This window comes from Megalopta genalis, chromosome 11 (assembly GCF_051020955.1).
Source record: "Megalopta genalis isolate 19385.01 chromosome 11, iyMegGena1_principal, whole genome shotgun sequence".
Lineage (NCBI taxonomy): Eukaryota > Metazoa > Arthropoda > Insecta > Hymenoptera > Halictidae > Megalopta > Megalopta genalis.
Window position 1 is genome coordinate 7,045,158 of NC_135023.1, and position 24,684 is coordinate 7,069,841.

Sequence of the window (24,684 nt, forward strand, 5' to 3'; positions counted from 1 at the left end):
TTCGGCCGTGAAACGAGTAAATAGCCGTAGAACGACTTGAACGATTGATAATCTACAAGATGAAAGTTTTTACGGAGTTCCTGAAGAGGTGGCTTATACAAACGAAGAATTGTCGATCGAACAACGCAACGGACGATGGTTTAAGAGAGACAAGAGTCTCGATAGGATTTCTGCAACAACGATGTTTGAATTCCACCGGAGAACAAGCAAACAAACGCGGAGAAATGCAAACTCTCAATTGCCAAATCGATCACTCGAATACATCATTTACATGGTAACTATCAGAATTTACAGCAACCAGAGGCCAGTGAACAGTGTGACGAGCGCGGCAAGTTCGACAAGTCCTTCAAAAGTGATTTATAAAACGTTCCAACGAATTAATGTCTTGTCCAACACCGATAGACAGAGAGTTAACGCGAGAAAAAAAGAGAGGGAGAGAGAGAGAGATTACGTAGACCGACAGCCAATAAATTTTAATGAACGATGCCCGCAGCATGGAAAAATATTGCCCGTTTTAGGATGCAATATTTCTTGGCCCGGGGTGTATGAAAAAGCACGGGGTGCATGAAAAAGCACGGGGTTTCGGTAGTTGGGACCGCAGTTCATCGCATAAATTTCACGGAGGAACAAAAGAGAAAACTTTCGCTACTTCCTTGGTACGTTAGCGTTCCATGGCGCAGCTGTTCGCCGACGAAACGCAAACCTCGTCGAACGAAAATCCGTCTACGTACGTGTTAGAGAGCGTGTCCGGAGTGCAGTCTGGCAGCTGGCGAGCAATCTCAGAAATTTCACTTTTCGCTCTCGCCTCGGCCTGCCACCCCTGGCCATTAACATTCCGCGAATCAAAAGTGCACGCGGTCTGCCGGCGAGTGCACCGCACTCACCGCGACTGCAACGACTCTGACGCGCGGGAAAAACACGCGGCGTGGATTAAACGCAGCTGTCGATGCCACGGAGTTGCAGAACCGTTTAGCCACCCATCGTGATGCACGCTAATACGCCAAGGAACCTCTCGAGTTTACGTCCGACGCACTCGAACCAGGCGAAATTTATTCGTTTTCGGTCGTCTTCGCAGTGCGATGCACTCTATTCTTGCATTCATTAACGCCTAGAACCATGCCACGGACTGCATTTTTCGGGGAAATTATTATTGAATGACCCATTTGCTCGCGCGACAATTAAAAACGTGTCGAAAGTCAACGTATCCGCTTTGTAATTTTAGAAATTACGCGCGTAGTTCGGTAGAGAATTTGTGAAATTCATTTATGCACGCGCGCTAAAAATACAGCAACGTTTCAACGAGCCTTTATCATTTTTTAAATAACGGCGTTGCTGAATATTTGAAATTATTCAAGAAATTATCGCCCCAGTACCTACGTTTATTCATATTTTTATCAAAACTGTAAGGCTGCAGGAAATTAATGGTGCCGACAATAAATTCTGTGAAACAATGAACGTTGAAAGTTCGGTGAGCGCTCAACGAAAGAAGGAACAACTTAATAATTGCTGGACAGCCAGAGAGCTCGATAAATCGAGAATTTTACTGAACTTTAACAAAGCTTTTACTTTAGAATGGCTCCGATAAAATCCTTGATGCAGCAGAAACATTTTGATAGGGACTTTTTCAAACGGCGGAACAGCGAGTTTGCTTAGCCACAGCTAAAACGAGGAAAAACATCAATAAAGATTTCATAAAAAATACGGTTATCTTCCTGCTCGAAATGAAACACAATTTTTCTATCGCCGTACTCTGCACGGATATCTATAGCACGTTTGAATCTCTAAAACTCAATACAGAGATACTTCGATAGTTATTCGAATATCTAACTTTTTGAGAAATATTTCAACAAAATCTACAGCTACCACACGTATTTACGGTTTAGTAAATAAATTTCGGTTTCGGAATTGAATAGAGATTCGCGGCGAACAGGATTAATTTCGACGCTAATCGTCGAGGCGGTGGGTTAAATAGCGTCAGCGTAATTACAAGAAAACACTGAATGGAGGGTCCGGACACAGAGAGAGCATCCACGGATCGTTAAGCCCCGAAGAACAAGCCACATCTTCCAACGCGAAAGTAGAGCCGGGCGCAATGAGCATGAATAAATTACGAGCGGAAAGTTTCGAGAGACCGGCCATTCGTCTACGGCTGAAAAAATATCCCCGTTTGTTTAAGGGCTTTCTGCTTCTCTTGAATGAGACCTGTTAGCTTCTCCAAATTGCCGCAATAATTTATTAACGTCGCGGGGGCTGTTCCGTCACAAAAGTTTAGCGGACGCGCGCGCCGGCCGTGTTTTGCGTTGCGTGAATCGAAAGATGTTTCTAATTTCGACGGGACCCGTTAAATTTGTACGACGACTCGGGATTTCCAATTGGGAAACCGGCGAGGCGAATTGCTTCGGCTAAATGCTCCGAACTATTTCTGGGCGACGCGTAAACTTTTATGAATCGATGCAGTCTATGGCGGCTCGCGAAATTGATTTCGATTTCATCGAGAAGAATAAGCTTTGTTAGACACAGTGCATCGGCGATGGAAAATTAGACTTGTAATTTACATTGGTAGCACAGAGCCAAGGTAATCGATACGAATTTTCTTTTATAGATTGCAAGCTTGTATCCACTAAAATTTTGATTGGATTTTATCGCATCTTTACCTCGTTGCAACAAACAGTGCAGAAAAATAGGATTTTATTTCGACTCAAAGGAAGCCGGTAACATCAATATTTGCTATATTGTATACAAGGATTAATCGTGTTTCAAGAAAGTTTTATGATTTGGTGGATGACGATGTCCAAAGTGGGTCAATTTGACCCGTTGCTAGATCTGCCGTTAAACGACGGATGCGAGAATGAAGCAGCGATGAAATTGATGTATGTAGCAAATTTCCTGGTCGAAAATAGGGCAAACCGTTATCCAGCGAATTTTTCTTCTTGCTTTGAAAGTCAGCGGAACGGGCCAATAATAAGAGAGCAAACATTTCACGGAGAGAGTAAGATTTTTTCAGCCGGGAATGTCCGGAATAGTTAAAGAAAGAAGAACGCTTCGCCATTTTCAGTAGTAAAAGTCAACGCATGAAGGCGGACAGCTGGCGTTGGGGACGAACGTCATCAATAATTTCGCGTCCCAGAAAATAAACTGCTGCCGATTCTCTCGCAGACCTCATCTTTTATTTACGAGGCCGCGGTTATCTCTTATCAGACCGGTGAACGAGTACAAAGGGAGGTAAGACATACGGGCACGTGCGTTCTTGCGGCTGGATCGAAGCCAGCACATGCGAGCCCTATCCGAAAGGCTCGAACGAGCCTCAGAAAGCTCGACAAATTTTTTCCAAATGCTCCAAGAGCATTTTGTCCACGAAGGCAAGAATTCGAATCTAGTCGAGTAGAAAGAAAAATGTACGCCTTGAAAACGAAGTTGGCTACCCTTTAAAGATGTCAAAAGTCGTGAGAAGTTATCAGGCAGGTTTCTAGAGCCTCCGTTCGTAATTAAAACGGGTTGCAAACAAAATGAACTGGGTATTTCTGAAAGAATGTTTATTTTGGGCAAATAATTGGCAATCGATCATCGCTCGTTATTAGAATCTTTCCTTTGACTTTGAAAACCAAGCTAAAGTTGTGAAAAGTTCGTAATTAGAAAGTGTTGCACTCGGAGTTTTAACTAAAAAATGCGCTCTGAGCGAAGTATACACAGTGGACCACCAGCAAATGTTAGAATAATTATTGTTGGAGGACCTGAGTGCTTTCCGGACGATGTTCAAAGCTCGTTGAGATCTCGCCAACTCCGTAGCCCCGTGGCGTTAATTTTGCAGTCCGCTTCTAGGCATTGATGCGAAAAGTTTCGCCGCGCGTCCACGAAATTAGCCAGTGTGTGACGCGAAAAATTAGCCTGATAATTTCCAAGCTAGCCCATTTGATGCTTTGACGTGTCGGTTGCAAACGATTCGCGGCGAACACTTGCCAGCCGATGCGAACGAGTCTCATTAGTTTATTAAAAGGTGCTATAGCTGGAACACACAGCCTCGACATTAACATAATAGGGAAAACATTGAAACGGGCGTGCGCGGATATCCAGGAAAACCGGCCGATGCACGAAACCTTTATCGAATCGAAATTGTTAATTCGCCCGGGATCATTCGCATGGGTCGGAATTAGAATTCAGCAGCGATTTCGCGGCAGCGTTTTCATGGATCGCGAAATTGCGCTCGAATCTATTCGGCGCGGAGTCGCCGGCGGCGTATCAGACGTTTATTTGAAATGCAAAGTATGATCGGAGTATCGTGCAGCTGTCCGCCGCATGAAACATCGCTGGGAAAACCGCGCGGACTATCACGACTCTCTGGATGAAACGATTCCGTACGGCGTCCACTTTATTACGACAGTGGAACCGTAGAGTTTCTAAGCTAACCCAGTTCGACCAAGAATTCCGCGTTGATTGGCCCAGGCGATCATTCGAATTTAGCATGCTCCACTTCGCTCCGTGCTCCGAACGCGAATCATCCACCAAAGACAAACAGCGGAACATCGCCAGTTTTTGTCAACTTTCCTGCCACATCTGCATAGACCGAAGCTGGGAAACTTGGCACGAGCTGATCCGCTTCATTCGATAATAAAAAGCGAACACTTGCTCTCGAGTGAATTAATTTCACGGATTTTGCACAATAACGACGAACCGTGTTAAAAATTCGTAATAAATTTCCCTTGGCACTGATCCGTCGAATAAAACTGGGAAAGGTGCGCTCGAAGTTTATTAAAGTAATAAAAAGGGAATTCTCACACTCTACGACGTTAATCCCTCGGCGAGGCAACTAATTGTTATTAAATTTACCGTCACTAATTTTTAACGTAACTGCAGTCAATAAAGCTGGATATAAAGTTACCAAGAACTGCTGCAGTTCCATAAAACAATAAAAAAAAGAACTCCCTGTCTCTTTCTTTCTCTCTCTCTCTCTCTCTCTCTCTCTCTATCTATCTATCTCTCTCTCTGTTTCCACGAAATTAATTTTCCGACTCTGCTTTATAAAACAGAAGCAGAAAATTTGTATTCGCCTTGCTGTCGACAATCCGTAAAATAACTGTAGTCAATAAAGCTAGAAACGAACGAATTGCACTTTATTAAATTGTGAGAAGTCCACCTGTACTTTATTAAATTGTAAAAAGTCAACTTGTACTTTATGAAACTGTAAAAAGTCAATCTACGCTTTATGAAATTGTAAACAGTCAACGAAAAATTCTTCTCTTTCTATCAGTAATTTTAATACTCCGGCTTTCTATTTTATGAAACATCAGCAAACACAGCGCGAGAGTTTGATTAACATGGCCATTCTATTTGAAGGATGTGACTGCAGCCAATAAAACTAGAAAAAGTTATTGAGTGCCACTTTAAATAATAAAAAGCGAAATGGAATTTTCACTTTCGTCGATCTCGACTCCTCGATTCACTTATTTTACGAATTTCTCTCACTTTATAACTTGTATCCGATAATTACGCGGTTGAATTAATCGATTGCTATGTTCGAAATGTTCTCAGCTCTACTCGATCTCAATCATACCTAAATATCTTTTAATACCTAACAAAATCTTCAGAATGTTAATCTATACTATATATTCCAAACTTTTCTTGCAAAATTGCTTTGATATCAGACTGAAACATTAAATAAATTTTCTCAGTGCATCTGCACATTCCGGAGCGCAACGTCCACGTTTCCAGCAGATTGCAGTATTCTCTGAAAGGTTTTCGCTACGAAATTTCGCGAGCCCACAAAAGTGTGCTCGCCCAAAAGGGAAAAGAAACAAATAAGTAATCGGGGGCAGAAACGCGAACGATAACGAACAAGATAAACCCCTTTTTAAATTTCGCCGGCCATCAAAGGCATTCCAGAGGCCATTCAGCTGGCCCTAGGAATGGAGGCCAAGCTGGTTTGCTTTTCTCCCGGCAGGATCCCAGGGTGTTTCCGAAATACAAGCCGGCCGAGAATCGAAGCTGAACCGGGTCGAGGGCGATTCAATGAAAATTGATTGCCAGCCGTATCAATGTGGCTACTGGAAAACCTGGCGGAGACGATCTGAAACGGTCGGTGCGGGTTAACACGCCTAACTTGCCCCGGCGGGCACTCGAAGGGCCTCTGAACCAGAATCGTCGACGAGACCGCTCAAAAGCGTACGTAAATCCAGGAAATCTCAAATGGAAAAACGAAACGGAGCACGTGCCGTTTTCACGCCCACGCGCGCACGGAAAAATTTTTCCCACGTGTTACAAGGACGATAATCCAGTGGAAACGACCGAGGAGAGAGGAAGAACGCGAGATGCGATGCTCAAAGAGGCAAGGAAATGAATTTTTTCCGACACCGCCGGCAATGCTATCTATATTTTATCAGTCGAGCCTGATCGAGCGAACCTTTTGCCATCCTCTGTACAAATTTGATCGAATTCCGTCAGGTAGTCTATTCGTAAAGAATTTTGAAAGTCAGCGGATCCTCTATAAAAGTCACGATTTCTGGAAAGACGGAAAGACTGATCAAATCTCGCTTGAAATATAATCAAATTCTCTTGGAAATACTGTTAATGATCCGATCACCTGCTAATTTCTTCCAGCACCAGTTTCATCAAGTTTATTGAAACAAATCTTTCAAGTTAGTAAAGTCTCACATCAACGTCACGATTTTTCAAAGGACGGTTTAAATATAATAAAATTGCTCTGGAGCTATTCTTGATAATCTGATAATCTGGTGCAACCCCACAATTGAAGTCAACTAGGAAGGGAATTTAATTTGACGCTCCAAAGCTTGCGCGAGCGAACAAAAATTCGTATCGAAAGATCAGCGGGGTGTACAACCGACAATCGAATTTAATTAGCAGGCAACCCTCGATTTTATTTTGCGTCGGTTCCAAAAGTTCCTAAATGCAGCGCGCAGCCGTATGGAACAGAGGTTCCCGGGGAGAGGAATTCCGTCGGGAAAGCCACGGGGATTCGCCCAGCATTTTGCCCAGGTGAAAATGGGCGGGCAGCTCCTCTGTCTTTGCTCTTCTAATTTTTGTGAGACGACCGCCGATGGGACTGGGGCGGTATTTCCTGGCGGTCGGCCAAATGAAGGGGGATGATGTTCTTTGTTTGATGTATCGCTAGTAGCCGCGCGGATTTTTCAATGGGATCCCCTGGGGGTAGCAAGTCCCAAGATAGACGCGCTCGTTCCGACTGGCAAATGAATTTCGGTCGGATCGAGTGGAAAGCAAACGGTGCCGATGATTTGTGTTGCTCGATTTACGTCACGAGCGCTTGACGCGATAAACCCGACCACCGCAAGCGTATACGGAGGGTCGCGTTGCTCTCTCTTTCCAGAAAACGAGAAATGTTATTCTTTCGTCGAACTCAGGCCGCGAGCGCGCCAAACTATTTCGGTATTCATGGACAGCCTGATTCGCGGACGGGAAAAATTACGTTCGATGGATTGATCGATGGGTGCCTTGGTAATCGTTCTAGGAAAAATCGATCCGGGGTGGTTAATACAGGCAGTCCTTGAGTGGGAGACTCGAACGTTCGAAGACTGTTTCACTACAAATTCCCTAATGTCTTTACAGTTTCGTATCTCATTTATTCAGGTTTGTTATAAATGAAATCCGCAGTTTAATCGTGAGATATATTCCAATAAAATTATATGGTGAGATTAATCATAACAGGAAAATGTTCAAGAACCATTTTGATATTCCAATAGCCATTGAAAAGCATACTGTATCCTAGCAATTTCACTAAATTATTTATTAAGAATTTATCTCCAAAGGTGTCAAATCATTCGCCAATCCAAGAATCAAGAAATCAATTATGAAAACAGACGATCGCGAAGACGATTTCGTAGGTGCAGTTCGAAATCGCGTCGTCGGGAGATTCAACGGCGCACTGAAACCGACGCACCTGTAATTGCACACCTCGTCACTTCGCGTCTAGAACAATGGTTTTTCCCGGAAGTAAAGAGCATACGCGCGCGTAATGATAACTGTCGCTGGCAGTCGGGATATTTGATATTTGGGCTGCTTGATTTCACGCTGACAGGTGACAGAACAAGCCGTATTTCACCATAATTGAAAATCGCAGGGGAATGAGGGTCGACTGGCCAGACAGTCCCCAGAACAAAACATGTTACTTTATTATTCAACGAACTGCGCCCTTATCGCCATTGCCTGACCCTGCTCTACTCTTTCGGCACTGCGAACCACTTCCGGTTAGGTAGCGGCGAACAAACTTCGCTGATCGATCGACAAACCGGTCGCACGATTTTCTAATTACGCGATCAGCTATTCTTTCGACGAATTGGCTCGCACACTGTCCCAAGTTGTTCGTTCCTAAGTGGCGCAACTTTTCTAATTGAATTTGCACGATCGTCCGTGATCCCATTGCAACCACAAGTCATACACTTCGCGAAGAGTCGGGGCGAGCAACAATGCGGTAAAGAACGACAACTTTAATGATTGAACCTGCACGATCGTACACGGTCTAATTGAAAACGGAAGTCACGCGTTCCAGAACGACACACGAATCAAGGAACAAACCAGCAGAAAATAACAACTGTTCTGACTGAATTTCCACAATGAACTGTAGTCTGACTGCAGTCGCAAATCACAGGTTTTAGAAAGACTTGAATCAAAGAACGAACCAGTAGAAAATCACAACTTTCGCGATTGAATTTCCGCAATGATCCACGATCGAACTTCAATCAGGAATCACACACTTCGGATAGTCTCTGATCCAACGAACAACGTAGCAAAAAATAGCAACTCTTCGGATTGAATTTGCACAGCGATACACAATCTAAGCGTAACCATAGGTCATGGGTTTCATGGGTTTCGCAGACATTCGCGGGGCGAAAGATAATCTCGAAGGAGTGGAAACGTTCGACTCTGTTATCGCAGGGGTGGAGTACACTCTGGCAAAGTCAGCGGGACCGAAATTGTCAGCGTCGCGGGTTGCTCGTGTCAGGCTTCAATTAATCGCCGCTGCGCGCTGGATCCAAGCCTTTAATCGGGTCCGCTTTGCATTATTCCCCCCGCAATGCGAAACGTTCACCCTCTACGGTCGTTCCTCGTCAAATCGCTGACTCCTTTTCCTCCCCGTTCTCCCCTTTCCCCCCTTTTCGCTCCCAATAAAATTTCCCTGGCCATTCGCTTGAGATTTTCAAGCATCGCGTCCTCGATCGATCGCGGCGCCGCAATTATTCCGACCCGGCACACCGAGAAGTCGCTGCTCCCTCTCTTCCTGTCTCTTTCTGTATACCGTCTCGTTTCGAGCGCGAATTAGGAGGATGCTATCGAAGATCTCGCGGGGAACGTTACGGCCGCGAGATCGAACATCTCCCGGGACAGGGATGCGGTAGACCGATAAATTGCGAGCAATCGTTGCAGAATCTCAACCTTGGACCCGGGATCATTACTTCTAGGGGGGAAAGATTGCCGACGAACCTGTATCGCATCGTCGCGACTCAATTTCGAGAGATTCGGAGATCCGCTGCCGCGATTTCCCCGGTAATTCCACGCCGGCAGACGGAAATGATCGAGAAACATCTGTTCCCCCGCGTTTAGGCTTTGCTTTCTCAAGCGTTACCAAGCTTTAGGCTGAATTGACGAAACAGTGAACCTTTAGCCTTTGCTGCAGCCATAAACTTTGTGCAAGCTCCTACATGTTTCCTATTTATGGAAAGTCCATTTTGTCTGTTGTTTGAACCCGTTTGCATCGTTCGCCATGTACGCTTCGGCTTTCTGGAGCGAAACAACTTCACAGAGAGAAACTTAAAAATTGCAAATTTGCGTCCTTTTGGTATTACACTGGACTACAGATTTTTATCCGAAATAAAGATCGTCCACGTTATTTGATCTATTGACTTTTGTCGTAAGCGCACAAAAGCCGCAGTCAAGTTATTGCGAAAGATAGGAGACCGATTTATGCAAAGTAACTTTATACGCTGTCCGCTTCAAACGATGCTATACAAAACAATCGATGATAAGATCATTATGTTCCGTTCTTCGTTGCGATGCAAATCGATTAATGAATTCAACGTAATGTCGCGTAGACGGTAAATGAATAATAGCATGCTGTCTACAACGAGAAGCGAGCGGAATTGCGACGAAAGTCATGATGAAATTGACGCATCGAAAATGATTTAGTAGTTGGCCGAGGCGGTCGTTATTCGAGGGTCTCTTTATCGCGTCCGTGCTTGTTTGAACCCGGAGACGGTATATATCGATGAAAATTTGCATGACAGGGTTTCGCGTGCAGAAAAGCGAAATACCCCGGAAAAACCGGAACTTGCTTGATCCTTTCGGTCGCGGCGTTGCCTCGTTATCGCGCCGGTAATAGAAGAAACAATTAAAACCGAGGCGTGGAACTCGGCCAGGCTAAACGGTGTTCACCGGCGAATTTCATAATACGGAACGAACCCGTGTGTGGATTCGTGGCATCGGCTGAGAGATCGACCGCGAAGATAGGCGAAATGGTTCGAATTACACGCACGCTGTTCCATACTTCACATCTTGCCTGATAACGGCCTGATACGTTTCCCCGTCGACTAATAATCGTTACCCTTGATCAAGCCGGCGATATTGTCGTGAAATAAACGCCGGTAATTTCAATAAAATGAATTTATTCGATCGGGAAACTCGAGCCTCGCCGCCGTGCTTTCGCGGAGTGCGCGATATCGGGGCATTCGTAAACACAAACGTACGGCGAACAACATTCCCGATGGCTCGCGTGGGCGAGCCCGATTGATTAACAATGAGCAATCGAGCCCACGCGATTCGCCGATCGTCGAATCTCTTGCCGATGATTCTTCAATCGAGTCCGCGAGAGAGTCCGATCGTTACAGAAATTTCCCAGATAACGAAGAGGGACGACTGAAGAGCCGAATCGTTCACGGGTTCCGCCTGGCACTCGAGTGAATCACTGTCCTTAATTACGACGCCATAGTCAGTTCCGTGTGCACACGGCCGGCTCGTCGATCCGTCGTCGAACGAGCGCCCCAATTCCGCGGTGAATTTGCATTCCGGTCAATTTTTCGCGCGAAGAAACCACGGCGAGGCCCGAGGAAACGAGGACGACCGATTTCAAGGACTCCGCTGGTTGGAAACAAGGTCCTCGGCCAATAAGATCGACGATCCGAAACAGATCTCTCGACCCCGAGCCAATAACTTCTGTACAGAGCGAAGATTAGCATCGGCATTCCTCGGCCTTAATTTGCAACAATGCGCTCTAATGTTCGTCGCCTCGCTCGAACTTACTCGTTTAATTTCCTTGCGCTTTAGTTCGAAGTTTACCGTGAATTACATGATATCGTTTACCATCCTGGCTGGATTCACAAACAGCCTCCGGCTGGAGCTTGATCTTGAGTAGAACTAGTCTGGTTTCGACGTGGCGAACCGATCCAAGGACGGCGAATTTCGAAACAGTTGTGCACCGGTTGAAATAAAATCGAGTCTACCGTTGCGAATTCAATCTACAGCACCGCAATTTAATCGTCTTCGGAGCAAGCAGAAGAACGCGGTGTCCTTAATTCTTCGCTTGTCTCTTCACATATGTTCCCTCAATCTCTCTCCGATGCTTCGACGCAGTAAAGACGATGTAATAATAGCAATTGCAACGAAGACACAGAGTTCGGTTGCAGCCATCGCGTTGGCGATCGATAAAACTGCTCGATGGCGCGAACACCTTTCGATAAAGTTCGAACCGAATTTTTTCAAGACAAAAAAACGGAAATGAAAGAGCACATTGTCCTTAATTTGTCACTTGTTTCTCGGAGAAGATTCACTCGGCTGATCAAAGACCCGGCACATTAAAGACGACGCAGTAATAAGAATTTCGATGAAACCACTGGTCAAAGGAAAGCTCGAAGGAGCATTTCGTCGAGTCCTGTTGCCAAGACACTCGAAACATGCCGGCGGATCGCGAGGATGGGTGCATTGGCGACGGTACACGATAGAACTTCGATTTGCCGATCCGAACCGGTCGCGAAAACGATCTTCGGTTCTACGAGCGCGCGAGTGAAACCATCCTGTTGTGGTCGGGCCACGTCTAGGAATATCTTAAAGATATCCGTCACTCGATTACACGCGTTATTTTCGGATCGTTATGGCAGCCTCGGCCGTTGCGGTTTCCTCCTGAATCATTGCCGCCGAGCGATAAAACGAGAGCTGGCAGTAAAATTGAAATAGAAGAGAGTACGTCCAATCGCGGAGATCGATGTCCTGTTGTCGAAAAAAACGATCTCGCGAAAGACCGAGGGAGAAATCAGTCGCGAGGGGAGATGGGCGATTCGCCGAATCAAGGAGATTTGTGCAATTACCGAAGAGATACGGTCCGATCGAAAGGGAATCGTGGGGACCGGGAAACAGTGGCGTGAGTCAGTGTGAAGCTTAAACGAAACCGATAAGAGTCGTTGTCGAAGCGATTCCCTTGAAAGGAATGCATTAAAAAGATCTCGAGAACGTTCGGCGAACGAAACGGCATTCGTTTTCCACGGCCGAGGGAAATCTCGAATGAAATGCATTCGATTACATCGCGAAGACCGACTCGAGTACTAACTAATAAATATCCCTAATATCGTGATTGGAAAAAATTCTTCACCGAGGTCTGCTACCTTCTTCAAATTCGTGTGTGTCGAGCAAGAATTACGCACCTCGGAGTAGCCAAATTTTTACAGAGAAATGGACAAAACTTGTCTCTATTAGTAGAAACGAGGAGTTAACGGGTAAAGCTCGGTAAATCGCGAGAAATGGCCGCAACCGTGGAGGTAGAAACAGTTACAGCGAAAAGCATCGAGACGCGGCTCGACAAATCGGCGAGGCAATGAAAAAAAAATACAGAGAATGTTAGAGGGCTTCGGGCCTGATCCTGATTTATCGTGCGAGACGGCAATCGGAAACGTGCGTCGGCTCATTTTTAATACCGCGAAGGGAAACGTATGGCGGCTGAATAATGCATGGAATTCTTGAGTCCGAGTTCTCTAGTCCCTTGTAATTCCGTTGCGTTGCGATTCCAGAAGGAACCGGCGAAACGTTTGAACGTCTCAGAAAAGAGTGAACAGTACAAAGAAAATTGAAGACCGAAGTATCCAGGAGAAAAAAGCAGAAGTTTCAGTGTGGAAATAAGGGACTATTTGAAAGAGAATGCGAAAGTCGCGGATTATTGAATATTCGCGGAAGTCTGAGGAACTTGATGTAATTACGAGCTCTTTAGAAGGCAGCGAACGAAGAATGATCTCCTTGGAGTGTACTCTTTTTCTTCATTATCGGTAGATTTCCGTCGATACCTTTTCCCCCCTTTAGCGACACCGTCAGTGAGAGGATGAACGGGAAAATCTACCCGGATATCCACCGGTAGATAAAACGCGGAAACTTCTGAGCGACGGCCGAAGGACTTTCTCGCCGATGAACACCGGATAAACAAGGATTTATGGTATCAAAGACGATTCGTCGGGTATCTTCCTGCATCGGTTAAACAAGAGCACCTTCCAGATCGTGCAGGTACCTTCGGACAGAAGATATTCTATCAGAAGAGCTATCTGAGAGCTTAGTTCCGCTAGATAACTTAACTTCCGCAGTTCACGATAATGACATTTCTTCGTGAACGATGGATAGGCTTAAGCTCAATGAAATTAGAGCGTATGGGGAGAAGGGAATCATTTACGGAATTAGAAGATAGAAGTCGTCCGTCAGTCAAACAACAATTGAAATTCCAGCGCGGAACGGTTCTATCTGGAAATTATTCGATGTCTGACCAGGAACGGGCCCATTTACTTAAGAGAGAGAGAGAGAGAGAGAGAGAGAGAGAACGAAAGAATTCGTATTGCAATGAAAACCAATTTGAATTCCAAAGCAGTGGGCAAAGCTGAAAAATTCTAGCGTAGACTCGACGTCTGACTAGACACTGGTATATACTACTAGATGACAGGAATTTAAGAATAAATGAATAGCAAAAAATAGTTGATTTTATATATATACTTAAATTCTACTTAAATTTTAAACACTCGGTGCCTGACCAGCCACGAATGCGTTCTACATAATATCGCAATATCATTTGAGAATCAACGTCTATTGGTGTATACTACTTAACCAGACAATTCTAATCGCACAAATGATTTAAATTCTAACAAGGAACAGCCTAAATTCGAGCGCAGAACATTCCATTCTAGAATTACAGATATAGATGCGATGTCTAACCGAGTGTGATACTACTTAAATGAATATTATATATAATAAATACAAAAATGTTCTCTTCAAACATTTAAAAGACAAGCTTCGCATCTGACCAAATACCGGATCATGCTACACGTACTAAAGGTCCACGAAGCTATAAGGTCCTAATAAAAATAATATAATTTCTGTCACAGTTACTATCGAACTGAAAACACTTAGTGTCTGAACCACTACTGGACCATACTACTCAACTGAATACACAATAGACCGAAAATAATATAACAACAACATAAATTCCGTCACAGTTGATATGAAATTTAGAACACTCGATGTCTGGCCAAATACTGGCGCATACTACTTAACGTAATGCAGCTTCTCTGAGATAGAGCGACCATTTCGAAGAGAGACTAGGAAAAGCGACCATCTTGTTCGCACCAACCACATTCCTGATAACGATTTCGATCGATCGGATCACAAAGAAGCAAAGGCAACTTTCTACGTTAATAACCCAGTGTTCCAGCGACGTTCTGGATTCATTTCGAATCAACTAGATCCCCGGGCCGCGACTCGGAGCTGCGTGGGCGGAGAGATTCCGCGCGTAGATCTCGCAAGTCCGACCGAGCGGAATTAGTCCCGCGGCTGGTTTTCGATACAGACCATCAGTGTCGTCCGCGTGACAGACCGCAGCTGGTGTGCATGTTCCTTCGGGTTGGTCGCGCTTAAGTTAAGTGTCCTCCGATCCTCGGTCCCACGAAGAGATCGCGATCGATAGCGGAAGAAGATCGCGACGATAAGAGAGAGGCGTGTCGAAGATCCCCGATCGGACGATTCAGGCGATCGGTGAACGGTTCACGTCCGTTCTTCCTCTCTCTCTCTCTCTCCCTCTTTCTCGAAATTTTAATTAATCCTTTTTCGCGTTGGCAAAAGGGGACGACGTATACGTCGCGTGTCGATAATCAAAAGGCGTCTTTCTCGCGCGTACCGCGTGTCTGCGATGCGCGCGTCGCGATGCTCGGCCACCGACTGTCAGCTGCGTCGCGACGGGACGTCGGCGCGACGACCGAACAACGCCGAGGACGTCCGAGGGCGGCGAAACGACGCCCGGCGTCGTCCAGGAGGAACAAGGAGAGCGCCTCGACGCCCGGTTCGAACGCGGCCGAGAACTTCTGCGGCTATCCGCGAATTAAGCTTGCCGTTTCAGTTCTTGCAGACGCGAAATCCGCGAAGAGAATCGAGGGGGACACTCTTGCAATACAGCAAACTAACGCAACACCGTATTCTAACGATGATGCCAGAGTCAGATCCTGGACACTTATAATAAGTAACAGTCGCATTTTGAGTTACACTCGCGAAATGCATTCATCCAATTGCAACTTGGAGAACACGGTCTGTGATGTGTACAAAAAAAAATCGGTATTGTCAAGCAACAGCAGATGCATTGTTGAAGAACGCTAACGTTGTCTAACATCAGCAAGGTATTCCTTTCAGAAAGGATGGTTATTCGAACCCATAGATTTTCCAACGAGTTCCAGCCTAAGTCCCCAGGATAAGAGCCGATCGTTGGATTTACGACATCCTCGAAGAGTCCAGGCTAGATAGGACCAATTCTGGGGGTCGTAGGTGCCGACAGTTCCGGGACACTATCGTGGGAAGCTTCTACGAATACGAGATCGGGTTTAATCCGCGAGAACAATTGTGGCTAGTCGACCAGAGATCCGATTCTGGATCGTGGCGATAAGGGTTGTGGAAACTGGAGGATTCGAGGACGCAGTTGCGAAAATTGTAATCCGTCGAGGGACACACTGCGTCGCACAATGGGGCTAATTTACCGTGGAAGACCGAGACGCATTTGTCGAAGCGCCACGCCGGTGCCGTTATGGCGCCGTCTCTTTTCTGATCTACCCTACCGATATCCTAAAGAGTTGAGTGGCTAGAAGGATTCCGGGAATAAAGAATCAAGTTTAAGGAAACTAAGACAAATTGAAAGATCGCGAGATATCCGCGTCCACTAATGAACCTCGGCTCGCATCGAATCAACTGTTGCACGGCGACGGGTGACCAAGTTTTAATTTAGATCGCAATCGAACAATAGCTCGGATTATGTATTCATTACCTCGTAGGGAAAGGTTTATTCATCACGTTGACACGGTCTAGCAGTCTGTCCGCGCGAGATCGAATACGTAAACCGTAAAAATCAACGATTCCCGCGGCTACGACCGGTCAACGAGAACAACCCATCGCTATACTGAATCGAACTGGTCCGGAGCTCCGGAAATAGCTTATCTATTCGGCCGAATCCCATCGGCCCGGAACATGTTTGATGTCAACCGGCAACCACGACCGGCTTACGGCAATGGGTATTACATTTGCGTCGATAGCATTTCGTAGAAATCGCGGTGGCTTTGTTAAATGCGATCACGATCGTGATTGCAATTAAACTCGATCGCAGCTGGACCACGGGAACTTGTTCGGTAACAACAGGAATTCTGGACCACCACGAATTTCGCAGACTCTTACAATTAGAAGAAGCTGTCTGGTCGTGTGTCTGCCTAGTCAAGCTATACGGGAAGACTCCAAGCTAGTTCCTCGAAACCTGATACCATCGTATGGTGCTCTGATAGTGCTGAACGGATGCTACATTGTTATGCTTCCCTTCTTAACGTAGTCGGAGTTTATTAGATCATAGAACAAAGTTGTACCGTCTATCGAGATTTTAAAAATGATCCTACAGTTTGGAAGATAAGCGTGCATTCTTAATTATATCGCTAAATTGAATGAATAGAATACGAGACACATAATTAATGTAATTTATGAGAAAGTGTGATTGTTAATTTGTTTGTAATTTAGATATTGAGTTTTGTCGTACTATTCTAAACACCATACATCGGTTCTAGTTTGTTCTGTTCATTGCTAATTCCTTATGGTATCTGGCAAAAAAAATCGCACATTAATTTGCAGAAAAGATGCAGAGACGAAGACTAATCTTCAATGGATAAGATCTTCTGAATGATTATACCTGATCCTGTCGTCTGGTAGTGCATTTCCGTTACTGTCCCTTGTGCCCGTCGAAGAAGACGCATCGCCAAATCCATTATCCTGGCATCGTTCCTAATATTCTCCGGAGGAAATCGGATATCCCGCGGGAGCTGATAATGAAAGCATTCACGGGCAGTGAATCAATCGTCGCGGTCGCAGACCATTTGGAAAACGAATCCCCGAAATACCTGGACAGAGCTCTGCAGCCGCATTGCGACAGATCGCCGGAATTTCTCACGGACGGATTATTTTACCGCGAGCCGAATCGAAAGAAGTAAGAGCTCCATTATTATTCTATGCCACGAGGCAATTAGGGACAGGGCCAATCAGCGGTAATTAAGACACGCGTCTCGAGAAACTGGCGATTCCCCGTGTTCGGTGGAATTGTCGGATCGTGTGCGGGAGAACGTTAGGCGTGTGGCACCGATGTACTTGGGCTTAATTATTACCGATTTGCAGGTTCTCGAACTACAAACGAGCCAATTACTCGAAGGGAGCGTTTAATTCGAAGGGACTAACAGAATCATCTGGTCGAACGGGTAAATAAATTATCGCGGCCGACCTAAGTCGATTATTAACGAGCGAATAGGGCGACGAGCCCGTTCACGAAGGATTAAAGTTGCTGTGAAATGCAATCAAAACGAATTTCAAATTAATTTGGATCGATTCGGTGTTGCCTTCAATTTGCACAGTTTGTACAACGTGGTAAATTAGTGTCAGCTGCCGTGCAGCTCTGCTAGCTCGCGATTGATCGCGTAATTAAAAGAAGGCTCGTGCATCGATTATCAAAGACTGGTGGAATGATTACAACCAGCTACCGAATCGTAACCATCGATTGAAACTTCGCGAATATACGTTAGCGATTCCGCAAATACATAGTGAGTCCATATGATTTATCAATTATTTGTAAGATGAAGCGGAATATATGCAACTACCTGCATTGTTGGTACCATCGCATTTTCCGGTATTTTTCCCGGGAAAACATCTTCCTCCTCTCTCACTGTCCCCGGCTATCTCTTCGCCGGTCTGGCTGCAATCATCCACCTCCGTTCTCGTCATTTTCTCAGCTAGTGAATTACCGCTCGGAGATAATTGCCGCTTCTGGGATCTAGAACGGAAAAACAAGATGGTAAACATTACGCGACACCGATACCTTTCTTCCGTCTGACAGCGAATAATCAAGTGCTTTACCTCCTAAAAACAAGATAGATGAATTCTCAACAAAGACGTTTATAAATACCACGGGCACTAATCAAGCAAGCTTGATATAATCATTTATTCAGAGAGGACAAATTAAATCGTCGTTCAGATTCCATCTTCTCATTTTATTCAACACAAATTATTTTCTGCACTACTTTATTTATTTTCTTTATTTTCTTAACAATCACACTCTCACAAAAATCATGAATGATCTTGACAATTATTTTTTTATTTTTATCAGTAAAAAGATTACTTAAACCAATAGGATAAAATACGCTTTGAATTCGAAAAATTGCATAGCTGTGGATTAAAGGACGAAAACAGATGGAATTGCAAACGTATCTTTTCAAAGCTTCCAGTATTTTCAAAATCGGCTGATCGCACATTCGATAAGCTGATCGATTTCGTATTATACGAAACAAAAAATATTGTTCAATTTTCGAGAGGAGAACCAAACGTTGATTGTAGAAGTGTGAATGATTTTCACAAACAAATGAATATCCTGACCCCGGCAGAATGAAAAGTAAACGACATTTGCATGATTGTATTACAACATTCCCATGCAAGTGTACGGTAATCGTTTTGCACACCGATCTCTTCCGGTTCTGCATCACGCGATAATATCCATACAACCTGTGATTTCTTTGTTTATTTTTAATTATAAACGCGTAAAGTTTGCCGATCAAGAACTCGCATTGTTTGTTCAACAATGTCATGCGCGATATTATTCCTTCCCGAAATTGCTTTTACTGTAAAGCATTGTAGAGTTTTGAATAAAGAATAATTACCTGAAATGCGAAGAAAATTGCGTGGTGAATACTAGGGAACAGAATCCTGCGAAATTTGAATTTGGAGACTCGGATGCCCGCGCCATTTTTGGAACTGGAACCGAACGAGACAAACGTTTTTACTAAGTGAATTATTTTGCTTTCTTCGATGTAATTCGTTAAACCTATTTATCTAATGGATGTAATGGCGTTAGAACTATGTTTTTACCTTTTTTTTGCTGTGACTAACGTTAATTAACTAACGAAATACATAAATTATGTGAAAGACACTGCACTGACGTGATCACAACAAAATTCATCCAAACGCTACTGCCGCGCCATCTGGTTTATTCGAAAACTGTGCGCACTAAACTGTATTTCAACAAAACAGAATATTTCGATACAATTCACATACAATTACTCTACTATACTGTTGTTATCTCGAAAACGTTATTATTGTTGTTAATAGAATGTCACATTTATCCTCGAATAAAATTAACCAAGCTTAATTTTGCTCAATAGACGAGCGATTTGAATAATTAGCATTCGAATAATGTTAGGGCGCCAGTTTTGTTGCTTGGGAATATGCGAACGCAATGCAATTTAATTATATACCATATTATATTCTAACAAATGTTTGTGTTGTATACATTAATATTTTATTTGCAGATCAAGCCTTGAAAATCCTTATAAGATGTAAACAAAAGATTCATGATCAAAGAACAAGCGAGAAACTCAGAACATGGCCCTCTATGAAGTGATGCTTCAATTAAAACCTGGAGATAGCCTCGCTACGTAAACCGGAGTATCTATGACTCAAACATTTAATTGAATTATTCAAAATTAAATGCATAATAGGTATTGAATACTTTTCGTCATTATTGATTACAAAATTGATTCGTACAAAATGATTACAAGAGGAATATGTTCATGTTTTTAGAGAGGTACCTATATCGTGTTGTAAGACGAATGGCGAATTGACCTGCACGAGAGCGTATAATGACTAAGCAAATTTTTCCTGAAAGCGTAAAAGCTAGCGGAAAATCGAAGCCTCGGTGGCTGCTCGACGTTGGAACTTGAGAAATTTCATCATTTGGGAAACCTATGGATGGAAAGCGTTCTATAAAAATGGTATGTTGCAATACCATCGCATGCATTGTCGTCTCCTATGTTTCCTTTATGTTTTACGTAGCTATTCGAAATACACAACTATGACACGCAGAAAATTAAACTTACATTAATTCCCCTTTTTTACTACCTTCCATGAGCGTTATTTCCTTCTTAATAAAGTTTTTTCTGGTAATGGCACCAGCATCTCTTATATAACCATGTAAATTAGGACAATCTCTATTTATCTGTATAGGATCCTCTTTCACCTGGCCCCTGTTTAGATATTAGTGACGATGAACTGGTGACTATATCAGTCAGAGATTTGAATAGGCAACTTAAATTACGTGGTTTATCAAGGGAAGAAATAGTACGTATGAAACAACGTAGACGTACGTTAAAGAACAGAGGATATGCAGCCAGTTGCCGCATTAAGAGAATTGAACAGAAGGATGAGTTAGAGTCAGAGAAGTCACAGGAATACCGGGATATGGAAACTATGCAAGATGACAATAACCGCATGAGAGAGGAAGTAGAGTCTTGGCACTCAAAATACCAAGCATTGAAGAAATTTGCAGCAGAGAAGAAGATTCACATTCCACCAGAATTGGAAACTATTTAAAATAGATCACAATGCTTGATGCACTGGGAAGTGACAAAAGTATTGAATAATTAATAAATCTATATGAAATTTACATAATGTTTAAGAGTTGCACCCTGAAGCAGTTGAAATGCAGATAAATATTATAGTGCACTTGTGCATTATATTAATTATAAACTGATTTAAGATGCTGAAGAAACTATAACCAATATGTAAAATCATATATCTATGTATGGATCAGTTTTATTTGTATTAAAAATCGAATGTTTTTACATAGAATATGTAATTGAATCTGTCATTTTCTCACCAGTATTTTCTATATTTATAGAAAAATATTGTACTTCTGTAGTATAGATTTATACAAATTGCTTTTCAGTATGCAATAAGAATATTAATCTGCTAACTACATATGTATTAATTGAATTACCTAGTAGTCTGTATTTTTGTTTTTTTGTGATGTGATCAGGAAATGTAAAATCTTCTGGGAAACACATTAGTCTGCAGATTTCCCTAGGTGTAAAATATCTCAACTTCAATTTTTCTAGTATCTCTAATGCTTCTAACGTTTCGCGACCGTATTTACTCGCTGCTAAATATGCTTCTTTAATCACTTCTTCCGAGTATGGACAATACACAGATCCTGTACCTTCTGCATAATGGCCATAAGCTTTTGTAAAACAGCAGGAACCACTACTTTCAGAGGTTCTTAAATCTAACACCCAAGCTCTCTTTTGTAATAATTTACTTGGTACCAGGTACTGTACATCCTCAACATTTTCTAAAATTTTATCTAACACGTAACAATCCTTATTACTCTCCATATCTTGAATACATCTTTCTCCTAAGAATTTATGCTTCCTCCTTGTTAAAGCTTTTAAAATATCCTCTGGTAGATCAAAATTTAATGTAGCATTATCAAAACAAAATTTGAGATTCTTTTTCTTGGCTAACAGGTAATATCTGTGTCTACTATTTGGAATACCAAGCTGACAAGGGCTTAAAATCAGTTCTCTGTAATAAAACTCGGAATTATTCAGACATTTTAGTACTGCATTTCTCATTTCAGACTTCTCAAATCCCTTTACATTCTCTAGCAAAATATATTTCAATGTTTTTATTTTTGGTATGAGTTCAAGTACATAGAGTAATGAAGAAGACCTATTATCGGATACATCTTTTTGGAGGCCTATCCTTGTATATGGTTGACAAGGAGGACTCATTAATATAGTGTCTATATGCAGACTATTTATTTCATCTGCAGTAATTGACTGAATATTGCGATTCATGAGACAAACATGTGGAAAATTGTGTTTGTACACATCGTTTGCAACAGTGTTTATATCAATTGCTGCAACACAGTCCCCATTAACACCACTTTCTGGAAATACAAATAATTATTTTATATTTATTTATATCTAATAGAGAAACCACATTGACTAATGTAGGTTAGGTGTTCCTAAACAATATATGTCTGTACAGGTAATAACAGAGTGTCTTACCTTGAAACGCGTAATGCATTCCCCCGATACCACTATATAATTCTAGCACTCTCATGATTAATGATTCATTTGAAATTTCTTAATTATAGATATTCTGGCACGTATGTTGTTAATTGTCAATAAACTCATCTGCTCTAGTATCGACGTGTTTTCATCGTTCTTTGACAACTTTGTTTCATACGTATTGGTAGGTACAATCTAAATAAATTTTGATTCGCAAAAAGGGAAATACACTTTGATTCATATTTAACGCACTTTCGTACACGAAATCTATAGAAATAATAACGGCAACTGACAACGAAGTAACCTAACATGTGATTCCATAGTCCGTTCAGTAATGGAGGCTGGGCTACGTTTTGCATCGCGCAAAATTCTACGTGTGTGATCTAACATTACCTCGAAAAACTGTTTATGGTACGAGAAAAAGATGTATAAGAAAAGTAAGTGTAAATTTGCAAGTAACAGAGTAATTAGTTATTAAAACAATGATAAGAATGCTCAATGCGAAAACAAGAAGTCTAACCTGAATAATGTGTTGACTTTTGGCTCTATTTTGATAATTGTTTCGATGTTTACGAAGATTTCAATGCGCAAGGATTCGCATGAAAAAACCCCTGTGATCCTAATCGTATTAACAAAGATTGATACTCTTCCTTAGCGATAAAAGATAGCGAAAAATGAATTTATCGCAGGCCACCACCCAAATGCGATCGCAATACAATTAAAAAATGTTTCGAAGCCGAAGCTGGTTTGGAGGAGGGCTCTGGAAGCCCAAGAATCCACACTCTTTGGAGCACCTCAAGTATGTATACATGTTACAATATCTGCGTTTTATGCTTATTATCTTGTTGTCCATAGGTATTTGTACAATGTCCTATCAAGGAATCAGACTGTGTTTGAGAATAATTGAGGATTATTGGTGTAGAGATTCTCTGTTCTATAGCTGAAATTTTAATATGGGGTGACCAAAATGATATATATAGTAGTGTATTCGAGTAAGTATAATTAATGAGAGCATTCACTCAACATCAATTTTTTTTGTATTACAATTAATAGTCTTATTTCCTATCCCTAGTTTCTTTTTGGAGAAAAACATGCTTTCATTCTTTTTACGAATTATGAAACAAAAATGTGGAAGCTTTGTATGTGTTCAATTGCTATAGACACTGAATATATTGTTTGAAAATATACGTAATGAGACTTCCTTATGTAAGTTCTTGAAAGAATTATTTCTTGTACATATTGATAGAGATAAGCTTAGTCGAGACCTTCTGAATTTGGAGTATTTGAATGCTAATGTATTCCTTTCTGTTCTAGATTACTTGCTCAGTAATAATCATGTAAACAGTATAATAGTGCACAAATTTGACTTCAGTGATGAAGAGGTGATGGCATACTACATCAGTTTTTTAAAGACCTTGAGCTTGAAGTTGAATGCTCATACTATTCATTTCTTTTATAATGAGGTAAACGAGGTACACGTGATAATTCTCTGTGTCTATTTTTTCAATGTAGCTAATCTCATGTCCATTGATTTTAATAGTGGCTGCCTGAGATATATATATTTATTCTTTTGATCTAACATTAAAAGCTTTATATATGCCTATAGTGTTTAATCAGTTAATATTAACTCCATTATTGTGATCATTGATTCATCTTCATTTTTTAAGTTGCACTAAACACGTATAAAAAAAGGATATTGTTTAATTTGATTTTTTTATCAGCACCTATACCGTCGATGGCACTGGTATACTGACATATAGCCAAATATGAGTTACGTCTCACGTCGTAAACGGTTAAAATGGTTATCCACCGCAGTCCGACAGTCCAATAGTCAATGACTAATATGTATTGTACTTTTTTCTTATTGATTCCTATTCTACGATGTACACAAAAAATTTTAGACAGACGAGGAATAAATTCAAATTTTCAGTTTTGTCAGATCGTTTGTTGTATTCTCCTGGATCAATATTGCGAATTAACAATTGTCATCAGTAATGTATAGAACATCGCTTTATTGGCAATTAAAGAATTCATTTAAATTAATTATTATTGATGTTAAAATAGTCGACGGGCTTTAATGTTTGTACTCGATTAAAAATAAGACGCGCAATAAATTAATAAAAGGATTATTCAGGTACCAATCGAATCGATATCATTGAAATTTCTAAAAATACAATAATTTTTCGATTTTATAGCACGAAATCGACGCATGGAGTAATAAGAAAAAACATTCTAATAAAAATCAATTCAGGAGGTATTTCAGTTCTTCTCTGTTTTCAAGTTTCCCACTTTCTCCAGA

General features: G+C 42.2%; 3 protein-coding genes and 1 long non-coding RNA gene across 8 annotated transcripts in view; 1 reads left to right on the plus strand and 3 right to left on the minus strand.

Annotated features, from left to right (window-relative positions):
• Positions 1–15,199, minus strand: part of wake (ankyrin repeat and fibronectin type III domain containing protein wide awake) — a 134,389-nt gene extending 119,190 nt beyond the window's left edge. For both annotated transcript variants that reach the window (XM_076525410.1, XM_076525408.1), the window contains exon 1: positions 14,830–15,199. In XM_076525410.1, coding sequence (XP_076381525.1) covers positions 14,830–14,832 — 3 coding nt within the window. In that variant the 5' untranslated portion in view covers positions 14,833–15,199. The remainder of the gene's footprint in view (positions 1–14,829) is intronic.
• A 1,757-nt stretch (positions 15,200–16,956) lies between these two features.
• On the minus strand, positions 16,957–19,843 carry LOC117226285 (uncharacterized). Its single transcript, XR_004491751.2, has 5 exons — positions 19,405–19,843; positions 19,197–19,290; positions 18,144–18,316; positions 17,189–17,318; positions 16,957–17,099 (listed from the first exon to the last, which is right to left on the minus strand). It is a non-coding gene; the product is annotated as an uncharacterized LOC117226285 (long non-coding RNA).
• A 68-nt stretch (positions 19,844–19,911) lies between these two features.
• On the plus strand, positions 19,912–24,323 carry maf-S (MAF bZIP transcription factor K). 4 transcript variants are annotated; one of them, XM_076525418.1, is made up of 8 exons: positions 19,912–20,033; positions 20,116–20,306; positions 20,539–22,822; positions 23,041–23,184; positions 23,241–23,377; positions 23,458–23,591; positions 23,700–23,848; positions 24,107–24,323. In XM_076525418.1, exons 2-3 carry the CDS (start codon positions 20,280–20,282, stop codon positions 20,902–20,904), a joined length of 393 nt encoding a protein of 130 aa, XP_076381533.1. In that variant the 5' UTR covers positions 19,912–20,033; positions 20,116–20,279; the 3' UTR covers positions 20,905–22,822; positions 23,041–23,184; positions 23,241–23,377; positions 23,458–23,591; positions 23,700–23,848; positions 24,107–24,323. The 4 variants fall into 4 exon arrangements, with proteins under 4 accessions (XP_076381533.1, XP_076381534.1, XP_076381535.1 ...); XM_076525419.1 differs by having other exon boundaries at positions 20,539–22,569; positions 22,659–22,822; positions 23,700–24,323; XM_076525420.1 differs by having other exon boundaries at positions 20,539–22,569; positions 22,709–22,822; positions 23,700–24,323.
• Positions 21,111–22,524, minus strand: LOC117226280 (tRNA (cytosine(38)-C(5))-methyltransferase). The gene is made up of 2 exons (XM_033480449.2): positions 22,383–22,524; positions 21,111–22,261 (listed from the first exon to the last, which is right to left on the minus strand). The coding sequence occupies exons 1-2, from the start codon at positions 22,435–22,437 to the stop codon at positions 21,240–21,242; spliced, it is 1,077 nt and encodes a 358-aa protein (XP_033336340.2). The 5' UTR covers positions 22,438–22,524; the 3' UTR covers positions 21,111–21,239.
• Positions 24,324–24,684: the final 361 nt, after the last annotated feature.

Coding starts and splice junctions, on each gene's coding strand:
- maf-S (XM_076525417.1), top strand. CDS start 20,280: ATGGATGGAAAGCGTTCTATAAAAATG. Junction 20,307..20,538: donor GAAAGCGTTCTATAAAAATG/GTATGTTGCAAT, acceptor TTATCTGTATAG/GATCCTCTTTCACCTGGCCC.
- LOC117226280 (XM_033480449.2), bottom strand. CDS start 22,437: ATGAGAGTGCTAGAATTATATAGTGGTATCGGGGGAATGCATTACGCG. Junction 22,262..22,382: donor AATGCATTACGCGTTTCAAG/GTAAGACACTCT, acceptor TTGTATTTCCAG/AAAGTGGTGTTAATGGGGAC.